Source organism: Monodon monoceros, unplaced genomic scaffold, assembly GCF_005190385.1.
Source record: "Monodon monoceros isolate NGI ecotype Baffin Bay Population unplaced genomic scaffold, NGI_Narwhal_1 Super_Scaffold_9, whole genome shotgun sequence".
In the NCBI taxonomy this organism is placed as follows: Eukaryota; Metazoa; Chordata; class Mammalia; order Artiodactyla; family Monodontidae; genus Monodon; species Monodon monoceros.
The window spans coordinates 6,220,164-6,231,789 of NW_021703786.1; the positions used below are offsets into that span (position 1 = coordinate 6,220,164).

Consider the following 11,626-nt stretch of genomic DNA (forward strand, 5'->3'; position numbering starts at 1 on the left):
GGACATTCCCTTAAAGAGTATAAGGCAGATTTGCTGGTCCATTCCCTGAATTTTGGAATTTACTTGGTTTATTCCAATTAATCTGTGTCTACCTCTGGCTTCAGTAAGTCTCAGAGTAAACAGATGTGGATGAACACTTTTTGGTCTGGGTAGCTTTTTGGGTGGCGCAGATGTGAGGCGGGCCAAGTCCTTCCCTTGGGGGATGCTTGCTGTCGCCCTGCCCTGCGCCAGGCCTTTGCACATGCTCTCGTCCTGCCCTGCAGTAACGGTCATCTGCGCTGCCCCTGGCGTGGACGGTGCCTGGTGGCGAGCCCAAGTGGTGGCCTCCTACGAGGAGACCAATGAAGTCGAGATTCGCTACGTTGACTACGGTGGATACAAGAGAGTGAAAGTAGACGTGCTCCGGCAAATCCGGTGAGTCGGGTGTGGTTTCTGCAGAGCTGGAGCCTGGGACGTGGGTTGGTTCTTCCCTGCTGCTGCCTACTCTGTTTTAGCAGAGTATGATATAAACAAACTCCATGCTCGCCTCAGCCAGACGGAGCTAGAAAGGCCCGTCTGGTAGAAGAATTCCCCCAAGTGTCATTAGGCAAAAGTGAGGCGGCTTGTCTTTGGGAGCGGGATGCAGGCAGCGCCTCTGAGCCCAGGCCTGTGGCAGGGCGAGCTGGGCGCTGTGGCCTGCTGTCTGTCATGTGTACCTCTGTGTGGCTTCACCCTGGGTTGTGGGGGTCACGGCGCTAAGCAGAAGGCGAACGTCAGCCCAGAGTGAGTCAGCCGTGAAGTCCGTGTTCAGCTTGTGCCTTTCTTGCCTTTCTAGGTCTGACTTTGTGACCCTGCCGTTCCAGGGAGCAGAGGTCCTTCTGGACAGCGTGATGCCTCTGTCAGGTAACAGGTGGGGCCTCTGGCTTGGGGGGCTGCAGGCAGGTGTTGAAAGTAGGTCTTTCTCTTTGAGACCCTCGTTCTCACCTACAGGGCTTAAGCAAACACAGATTGCTGCCACTCTTCCGATGGAATAGGTCTGGGCGGAAGTCTGAGAACTCGCATTCCTAATGAGTTCTGCAGCGATGCCAGTACTGCTGGTCCATGGATCACCCTTTCAGGTCCACTGTTCTAGACTCTGCCCAGGCCTCCAGCTTTGAGAGGCTTCCGGCTTCCAACAGAGGCACCTACCAGAACGGGGCTCATAAGACGTTCCCAGACCTTAATCCTGCCCCTCCCGTCCTCACTGCTTCTCGCCTTGGGTATGTCCTTGTACGAGGACGTGACCTGTATAACCTGACAAAGAATGTGGTCTGCGTGCCCTGTCCACTTAGAGTCACTGCCTGAATTGGGCTGTGTGGCCAGCTGCCTCGATCTGAATTCCACCTACATCGCTCTGGGAGCTGGTTGACCTTTGGCCACTGGCCTGTGTCTCCGTGCTCTCGCCTGTAAAGCGTGTTCTTGATTCGGTGTGAGAACACATACAGCGTGCTCAGTCCACATGGCCCCCAAATAAGTGGCGGTGGTGGTGGTGGTATTTCCGCTGAAGGCAGAGTTTCTGTCCCTTTGGCCCTCCGTCCTCCAGCGGTTGGCGTGCAGCAGGCACCCCGAGTGTACCCACTTGGAGCCCCGGGGAGGCTTGGGGCTCTGAACCTGGCGTAGGTGTGGCTACGCCCCATGGAGTTCTTAAGTCCACGGGAGTGTGCGAAGTCTTCTGCTTGGAAAACACCTGCAAGCTGTGTGAGTGACGAGTGCCTCGCCTCAGTGAGAGTCTAAATGCTGCTTTTCCTTCCAAAGATGATGACCACTTCTCACCTGAGGCGGATGCAGCTATGAGCGAGATGACAGGCAACGCAGCACTGCTGGCTCAGGTGTGTGGCTGGGGGGGGGGGGGGGGGGGGGGGGGGGCAGGCCGGACAGGGTCTGTCTCAGGAGCCTCCTCCCTGGCATCTGCAGTCCCTCCCGGCCTCGCCTAACTCTCTGGGCTTCTTGGGAACTGACTTTTCGGTGCCTGCTTTCCTGTGCCTCACCCCGGCTTGGCCAGCAGTCTCTAAGGAGAGGTGCATGGGGTAGCTTTTAAACATGGTGTGGAGGGTTTTGTTTTTGTTTTTCTTTTTTTCAGGTGACTAGGTATAGTCCAACCGGCCTTCCTCTGATTCAGCTCTGGAGTGTGATTGGAGATGAAGTGAGTTCTGTCCTTCTTTCCCTTTGAACGCCCAGAGACGCTGTTGGTGGCCACAGTTGGGAGTAATGCTAGTGTCATCATAGTGGGTAGAGGCCGGAGATGCTGCTAAACATCCCGCAGTGCACGTGACAGTCCCCACAACGGAATGTCCGTGAGCCTTCCTGGACCTTGTCCATTTGGGTTTTCTCCTTCATCTCCTGGTACTAAAGCCTAGATTTCCTCAGCCTATTGGAAAGGCTATTTGCATGCCGACAGAACCTGTAAGTGAATCCCCTGTTGGCCCAGAAGATGAATCAAATTTCCACCCCGTGACTCAGGTGCCTGCTGTGAGGGGGGAACCCACGCTGGCTTGGGGAGTGGTCCCTGGTGCCGTGGCCATGCTCTCCAGAGACCTTTCTCTCCTAGGTGGTGTTGATAAACCGGTCGCTGGTGGAGCGAGGACTTGCTCAGTGGGTGGACAGCTATTACTCAAGCCTCTGACCCCCTCCCCACGCCGCTTCTGGAGTCTTTTTTGCACTGTTGAAGTTGGGCTTGGTACCCAAGGCAAAGACTTTACATCAGAATTACAAACATTTGTCCTCCCCCGAAAGTCCTTTCTTTCTGTACTGTAGTCATGTTGAGATGTTTCATCTCTGAGACAAGGAAGGAACTGTGGGTTCTTTTCAAAGCCATAGGATGGCGCATAACAAGCCAGTCGGCTTAACCTGGTTGCAAGCTGTTTATTTAAAACAAAAGTGGAAGGAAAACTGTCTCAACTAGGTTGTCCTGCCCCCGCTCCATTCCGTTCCTCCATTATTCCTATTTCCTCCGCTACCCAAACCCAAACCCCTGTAGCAGACAGGCCAGGGGAGGTGTTGCTTGCTTGTGGGGAAGGGTTTCTTTTACCTTCAGAGTCTTATCTTCAGGGAGCAAGACACGAACTGACTGATGGGCATCGATCACTTGTACAGCTTGCAAATGAATTTATGATATTTAACCGTTTTTTATAAATTCCGTCTAGGTCTCTAAGAAGGCAGACTTTTTAATGCATCTGTAAATACAAAGCAATCATACCTCCAGCCTCGGTCAGTGGGAGAGGGGGGAACTGTTGTCTTGCCAAGCCTGTTGTAATTTGTAACCATTTTCTATCTGTGCAAACTCTGTAAATATGTTTAAAAAATGTAATTATTTTGTACAAGATACACTGGAGAACAAAGGGAACCCACGATTTTTCCACATCCCATGTTGTCTGTGAGCAGAAGTTACTTGTGCCGGCTACCGCTGCCCGTCCCAGCTCCCATCGCATCCTGCATACCTGACAGGGTGACTGTATGGTATAGGTGTGACCCGGGGATTTTTGTTTTTGTTTTTGTTTTTTTTTTCTGTACAAATTTGTTTAAAAAAAAAGAAAAGAAAAAAAAGCAGCTCATTGAATTACCTTGCAGTGGTGTGTGTTTGATTCTTTTTTAGACTGCATTCAGCACTGTGCAGTTTAAATAAGCTTATATAAATCTCGAATTGTGTACCTTGCAACTTTGAGTCCATTTTTTTCCATGGTGAAAAAGGGGAGTGAAGGATGGTTGTAAGTGTGATGGGCTGTAGGGTCCCAACTAAACCAGGAGACCCATGGCTCCTTTGAAGACAGTTTAGCCAGAAATCTCCGTCTGGTATTTTCCCTGCCTTGGCCCCACACGGTGGCAGCCAAGCTTCCTCTGGCTTCCCCAGTGATGGTCTCAAATAGCCAGGCTTGAGTTTAAAGCACTGGTTTCCCAAATTCTTTGTGCATTCCTAATAGATCTGTGAAGTTATTTAAGGTACTGTAGTGCTAAGAATGATATTAAAAAAAAAATACATTTACATGGTGAGAGCAGAGCTAAGTCTTGATCCAGGGGCCCCTCCTCTTAAAGGTAGGTCCAGGCCTCTGTGCCTCTGGGCTTGCCCACCCCTCCAGGGGTCTCTGGAGAGCTGAGATAGCCCCGGGGTCCTTCACACTGAAGGCATCCTCCTGCAGAGCTGCAGCCACTCTCCCAAGCTGTGGGGACCAAGTGGTTAAAATAAGAGCCTCAGTTTCCCTCATCTGTGGGATCAGATAATGGTACCAGCCTCGTAAGGCAATGAAATGAAATGGAAGTGTTGGGTTGGCCAAAAAGTTCGTTTGGGTCTTTTTCTGTAAGGTGTTACGGGAAGACCCGAATGAACTTTTTGGCCAACCCAATATCTCTGCTTGCACAGAGCTTGGCCCACTGCCAGCTCTCATGTGGTCTTACCTGCCAACAGCCCTAAGTCCCAGCGGCAGTTGGGTGTGACTTTGGCCAAGGTGGATCATACTCAGGTCTAAGCTTTTTCCCTACAGTTTGCATCACTGGAGCAGGAAAGGGTGTATGGGAGCCTTCAAGCTAGTTTGAGGAGGGTTCACAAAGCTGGGTGTGTGGGTTTGGTCTCTATCTTTGCGAGCCATGGAGGGGTTTTGAAGGTGGGAACCACGTGATTCTGGTGCAGGAAGGAGGATGGGCGAGGTGAAGGAGCAGAGACCAAAGCCAGGGTGGTGCAGCCGAGACAAGCTTCCTCTGGGGTGGCTCTTGGTCTGACAAATGACGGGGTCAGGGTCCTTGGATAAGGCCCCAGGACGGGGGAGGGGAGGCCGTGGGGACGCGGAGGTGGGCTGTGCTTGGTGTCTCGGGTTTTAACCTTCAGGGGTGGAATATTGGAGGGAAAGTGAGTTGGAAGTTGCTGAAAGGCATGTACTCTTCGGATGAACACTTATTAGATTGCTGTGGGCCTTTGATTAATTTCCAGAGTTCTGAAAAAGTTGAGTTTGACCATTTTGCCCCGGTAATCTTGTTGCTTTTACAGAGGAGCGGGTTTCAGGTTTTACAGAGGTGCTTATTCCACCCGGCCAGACGGTGACCCTCCGGGCGAGTACATTTTTGATATGTTCTTTGAATTACCTGTGGGCCGTCCAGGGGCCAGCTGAAGTGTGAACTTGACCTCTTGGGAGAAGCCGGGGCTGGAGAAGGGTGTAAGGGAGAGGTGGATGGCTGAGCACAGGAGCTAGAGCATCCAGCCTGTTCTCGTTGCAGGTGTTTGTGTGCACTGTAGCCCCTCTCTGGTCCTTGGAGCCCTGCTGGGTACGGGAGGAGTGACCAGACCTCGTGGGGTGTCAGTGTGGAGGCTGGGTTCTGGGGTTACTGCTGCACCTTGTACAGCTTAGAGGTGGCACCTAACCACTGCAAGCTGAAGATCGAACAAGGTTTAGCTGGAGAACTTCCTGTCAGACGCCGTGCTTTTTTACAGGTAATACTTATTAGTCCTCATGACAACCCAGCGAGGCAGGGCCTGATGCCACAGGTAGAAGATTGAGACTAGACCAGTTTGCGGATGGAGTGGAGCTGAGACTCAAAGCCAGGCTCTCAACCACGACTGCTCTGCAACAACATGAGGATGATCATGCCTCGTGCCGTTTCCCCGAACACACACCGCAGTGGCTAATTGACCAGCCCACAGGAAAGCTGTGGAACTGAGAATTGGAAAAACACTGGCAGGAGAGATCCATCATTTTGCCTATTTTTATGTAAACAAATCCAGGAGAAACTTGGCAGCACCTAGGCCAGAGAGTGAACATTTTTAACTCTATGATGATCAGAAAGTAAGACTAAGAGTCCGTGAACAAGTCCACATAAAGGATGTGGACAGAAAGTTGAAAACCCGGGCCCGTTTCAGGACCAGTGCCGTCCAGTAGACATAGTTTAAATTTTCTAGGAGCCTTAGTAAAAAGGAAAAAGCAGATGAAATTAATAATAGTTTAACCCATTTTTTCAACATGTAATGGACATTAGAAACATTGAGATATTTTACAGTGTTTTTATACTAAGTTTGGAATCTCACGTGTGTATTTTACACTCCAGCCTGTGGGTTCAGACTCACAGTGGCTCAGGTGCTCCACAGCTACAGGTGGCTGGAGACTGCCAGTCTGTACAGCTCAGGACTGGACTCTTCCATTGGTCACCATCACACCAGTACTAACAGCCTCATGGATATGTTCTTACTCAAAAAGTTCTCGGGCTTCCCTGGTGGTGCAGTGGTTGAGAGTCTGCCTGCCGATGCAGGGGACACGGGTTCGTGCCCCGGTCCGGGAGGATCCCACATGCCGCGGAGCGGCTGGGCCCGTGAGCCATGGCCGCTGAGCCTGCGCGTCCGGAGCCTGTGCTCCGCAACGGGAGAGGCCACAGCAGTGAGAGGCCCGTGTACCGCAAAAAAAAAAAAAAAAGTTCTAGATTCTTTTGTGCATTTATTTCTCTAGATGAACTTTAGAATGATTTTGGGGGGGATCATGGAAAACGTTCTACCACATTTGAAAATAACGGATATTGTTGGTTTGGTATAAAGTGTTATGTAATCTATCAGATTCAGCTTGTAAATTATTTAAATCTTTTTCTTTTTTGCTGTCTCCCTCCACCACCACCACCCCCCTTTTTTTTTTGCCTATATGTCTATTTCTAAGAAAAGTACATTAAAGGATTGTATATTGGTATTATCATGTTTTCCTGTTTTTCCTCGACAGCTTCATTTTATAAGTTGGTTGAAGCTTAGTTTTAAAAAGCTCGTGGGAATTCCCAGGTGGTCCAGTGGTTAGGATTCTGGGCTTTCACTGCTGTAACCCGGGTTTAATCCCTAGTCAGGGAACCGAGATCCTGCAAGCCACGTGGTGCGGCCAAAAAAAAACAAAAACAAAAAAACTCGTGAATGGTATTTTCTCATCAATATAAAATGTCTTCCTGTTTGGTTCTTTTTGTTTTGAACTTATATTCAAAACAAAAGCATCTTTTCTCTTATCACTTTACAGGAGATAGGTGGTTTGTAAACAGCACATTGCTAGAATTTTTTTTTTTGGCGAAATCTGGAAAGTCAATATAACTTGTTGATTGTGATCACTGTTGCAATATTATTTGCCATTTAGTTCATTTTCCTATTATGTTTTCTAACTGGCTCTTCTTTTGCTTTCTTCATTATTTGTTTGGTCAAAAATTTTCCCTGTAGTAAGTTGGCATTCAACATCTTGATTCTATGTCATCAGTGGATTTCAGTTAGCCACTTTCTCCCTGAACAGGAAGAAAGTCAGCAGAATGTCAGATTTTTGCCTTTCCTACAAGTGTGCGTGCACGTGCACACACACACACAACACACACACACACACACACACTCTCTCTCTGTCTCTCTCTCTCTGTCTCTCTGTCTCTCTGTCTCTCTCTCTCTCTCTGTCTCCTGGGTTTTGTTGAAATCATCTAGAATTCAGGATTACAAACTTCTCACATGTGCCTCTATCTCAGGAATCTTTTAATGGTGATATTGAACTTCAGTCATGTTATCAAGAAAGTTTTTGGTCCAACTCCCTATTGGGAGCTCTGTTTGCTCACCTCTTTCTTATATACCTCTTCCCAAGTTCTTTATTTTGATTCACTTTAATCTGTTGTTTCTTTTGAGTTTTTTTGTTTTCTGAACAGGTATGAATCCTTGCATGTATGAATCCTGTCTTTTTGTCCTGACACACCAGTGTTTGTCAGGCTGAGCATCTTTGCTGGAGTGGACATCTTATTGCCAAAAAATCCACCCGCTCTCCCCCCTGCGCACAGTAGGATTGCACATCTTGGCACTCGGGCATCTCAGCAAAAGGTGGGTCGAGGTGGCCTTTGTCCCAGGGCAGATGCTTCAAGAGCCAGCGTGTGACTCACTGGGCCTCTCCCTCTGGCCCAGCATCCACCGAGTTCCAAATGGAGACTAGTCCCTGTGCCTGGGTCCCGGCATGAAGATGGTGCAGGACAGAGCTGCAGCCAACCCAAGACAGGGTGTGATGTACGAAGCATGTCTGGCGTGAGTCACGAGGTCTGGGGGTCTCATGTGGCCTATCCTAGCTTGTCCTGAGCAACAGAACCGTTCTGGGCCCCAGACTTTCCTCTGAGGACTCAGAGCTCTGGCCGTGGCCTTGGAGCAAGTTCCTTGCCCTCTGTGTCCCCTTAACCGAATTAGATGAGCACAGAGGTACTTGCCAGGTTTGATTTTAGACTGATCTGTAAGGGCCTTCCTGGAGATTCCTCTTAATGAGGCTGACTTATTTTGTATTTTTACAAAGCAGATTATCTAGGAGAGATCTTGGCTGTTCGTTGCTAGCAATAGGCCCAGCTGACATCTGGTGGCGACAGACGGCGTGTGAGAAGCTGGGGAAGGCGACCACCTCCTACCTCGACCAGGGATGGGTTTCTCATCTCTCCCGGCCCCCCTGACTTGGTGAAGGGCAGGAGCTCTACCTATTTCCACCGATCTCTTCCTCTCCATTGAGTGCCTGCTGTATGCCAAGCATCCTGCTTAGAGGGCTGCAAGGATGGGGCGCACTCTGGCCCTTTAAGAAGCATCTCTGTTTGGGAGGTGGGCTCCGTGAGGTCTGCACAGATGGCGCTTTGCTGTGGAGCTGCCTTCCCTCACTTCCTATGGGATCCTGGCGACCACTGGTTGAGGTGGGCACCCGGGCCTCAGAATCAGCAGAGCTGGACTTGCACCCAAGCCTTCCAGACTTGCCTGCTTTTCCCTGCATGCAGTACCTCTGCTTCACTTTATGGAGCCAGAGGAGCCATGTGGACAAGGACAAGTGAGGCCAACCTTCCTGTGCTGCTGGGGGGGCTCCCGGCAGGAGGTGGCCTCCACCAGGCTCCGCTGAAGGAAGGGGAGGCCAGGGAAAGTGGGGGGAGGGGAGGAGAAGCAAGGCCCTCCTCCCGCTGAGATGGGGCTTGTCCCGTGGGTCTGGCTCATGGCACTTGGACAACGGGCTGGTAGAAGAGCAGACGCAGCTTCACAGCAGGCTGTCTGCAAATACGTCCTGTGGGCGAGTTCTGTCTCTGTTTTTGGTTTCTTTAAAGGCGATGAATGTACACAATTCCAAAGATACGTGAAGATAACAATGCAAGGCTGCCTCCTTTCCTGTCCCCCAGACACACATTTCCTCTCTGGGGAGACTATTATGAGGTTCTCGTGTTCCTATTCAGCCACATGCGTGACAGTGTGACGTAAACACGGTCACAGCCAGGCCTGTGTTTGTAAATAGTTTTACTCTCACACGGCGATGGCCATTGTTTACCTGTTGTCTAGGGCTGCGTTTGTGCTGCAGCCACGAAGTTGAGAACCTGTGATAGAAGAAGCTGCTTGCACAGCCCCAAATACCTAGTCCTTTACGGAGAAAGTTGGCTGAGCTACCCCCCACTGTAAACACGTGTGCACTTGTCCCCCCAATTTAAAAACCCAACTCAATATGTCCTGCCTCTTGCAATCGTGAAGTCTTCAGACATTGAGAATTACAGAATCTTGAGGTTCCTTGGGATTCTCTGTAGGGGCAGCTCTGTGTCTTGTAGACTGCCCCCTGCTGAAGGCCTTGTTCCTGGTTGGGTGACCAGGCCAGAGCCCTGGGTGGACCAGGAAGGCCCTCACTGGGGCAGCAAGGTGTGGTCCACAAGCCCAGTGCGCTGGCAGCACCTGGAGAGACCCTCAGGCCCCCCACTGACCCCCATCTTCATCTTAATAAGACTCCCGGCAATTCGTGTGCACATCAGGGTTTGAGAAGCACGGGTCCAGGCGGGTGGGTTGTGTCCAGCCCTGGCTGCGTATTGGAACTGCTTCTAAAACTACCAATGCCTGGGACCTGTTCTCAGAGATGCAGGTTTAACTGAGCTGGGCTGCAGGCTGGGCCATTGAGGTAAATATGTATACAGGTGTGTATATATATTATGACCTTTGAGGTACAATGTATACTCTATATTTGTGTGTAAAGTGCACAGGTCTTGAGTGTAGATTGTACACATTTTTGCATACATTTACACCTTGGGTAACCATGCTCTGGTGAAGATAAAGAGGAACATTTCCCGGAGTTTCTCTCATGGAGTTTTCTAGTCAATACTCCCCCAGGTAATCATCATTCTTTTATCACCTCAAGATTAGTTTCACCTGTTCTGGAACGTCATCTGAATGGAATCATCCAGGAAGCACATGAGCATCTTGTAACATCTTGTAACCTGACCTCCAAAAGTAACAGGAGGTTACTTTTTCAGACAGTCTTTCTCAAATCAGGGGCTCATGCCATCTGCTTCAGAGTTTACCTGGAGTGACTGTTAAAAATGCAAAGTGCTGGGTCCTACCAGAAACTCTTAAGAATGGGCCTGGGGATCTGCATTTTCAATAAATCCCCCAGCTAAACTCCTGCCCTCTTAAATTTGAGACCTACTGCTTCTACAACTTGGGGCAATTTGATTTCCTCTTTAACAGTTATGCCCCCTCGCTTCAGACTGAAAAGGTGGAACACTTATTTCCTTCTTTAACCTGGATGCCAGGAAGTGTTGAGGACTGTTTTGGGTTAAATTAAATTAGCAATTAAATATCGTGTAACCTGGGTGGCTGTTTTGCTGTCTGCCAGTGTGTCAGAGTTGTCATGCCTTAGGTTAGAAGAATCTGGGGGACAAACACCAAAGTCTGTACAGTTGAATTTCTGGCTTCAAAAGATTTGCCCTCCAGTCTCAGTTCTGCCTGTGGTTGCTCAGAGGATGAAGAGAAATCATTTAACTTTGATAAAAAGCTTACCTAAAAAAAAAAAAAGTAGAGATAACAAAGGTTTACGCACTCCCCCGCAAGCCAAGAATTTCTTGGGTAATTTTCAGGGTCTGCAATTCGCCCAGCACAGATTGCTGCCACTGTGGTCTTAGATCACTAGGTGGCGCCATAGCACAAGTTTCTGGAAGTATTGACTCTACCAACCGATTTGTCTTCGAACAGTGGTTCTTTAAGTAAGGTCTCAATCTCAGAATTTATTAGAAATGCAAATTCTCAGGCTCTACCCCAGATCTACTGAATCAGAAACTGTTTTAACGTGCCATCTAGGTGGTTCTGCACGCTTAAGTTTGAGAATCACTGTCCTAGAATCTACCTTGGGGTAGCTTGGGTAAATGTGAGTGGAAGTGGGTAGAGGACTTGCTGGAGAGGGGTGAGCGGGGGGGTGGGGGGGGGGGGGGGCGGGGGGGAAGGCTGGGGAGGGGGACAGTGAAGGTCGCTGGTGCAGGGACATCCACGTTGTCCATATTTGGACAGGGCTTGTCCAAATAGGGGAGCAGTTAAGGAACAAGAGGCTGGGTGGCGATTTTTTAATTTTCTTTTTAGGTTAGGCGTGTCAAATGGTGTCAGCTGGATGGAGGGGAAAAGGGGGGGTCACTAGGGAACCCCCACTTTAGATGAAAGGTCCTGGAGCAGGAGCAGAAACACAGAGGCTGGCCAGCCTATGTCCCCACTATGGCTATTTTTTCTACCCGTTCTGAAATTTCACCAAAGCAACCACTGTGTTAATGGACTAAAATCTTGCAACCCTCCCAAGATGATCCAGGAAGATGAATGCTCAGAAATCAAAAAGAACCTTGAGACTAGGTGGAAAAATCACTAGTGTATTAAAATCGTATTTCT

The 11,626-nt window shown here is 49.5% G+C and overlaps 1 protein-coding gene across 7 annotated transcripts in view; it reads left to right on the forward strand.

Moving 5' to 3' along the window:
- Positions 1–4,147, forward strand: part of AKAP1 (A-kinase anchoring protein 1) — a 37,336-nt gene extending 33,189 nt beyond the window's left edge. For 3 of the 7 annotated variants that reach the window (XM_029212710.1, XM_029212711.1, XM_029212709.1), the window contains exons 7-11: positions 264–414; positions 815–882; positions 1,774–1,847; positions 2,099–2,161; positions 2,567–4,147. In XM_029212710.1, the coding sequence (XP_029068543.1) occupies positions 264–414; positions 815–882; positions 1,774–1,847; positions 2,099–2,161; positions 2,567–2,641 (431 nt within the window). In that variant the 3' untranslated portion in view covers positions 2,642–4,147. Of the gene's footprint in view, positions 1–263; positions 415–814; positions 883–969; positions 1,848–2,098 lie in introns of those variants that run through there. The other 4 variants (XR_003792031.1, XR_003792029.1, XR_003792028.1 and 1 more) reach the window with 4 other exon arrangements.
- Positions 4,148–11,626: the final 7,479 nt, after the last annotated feature.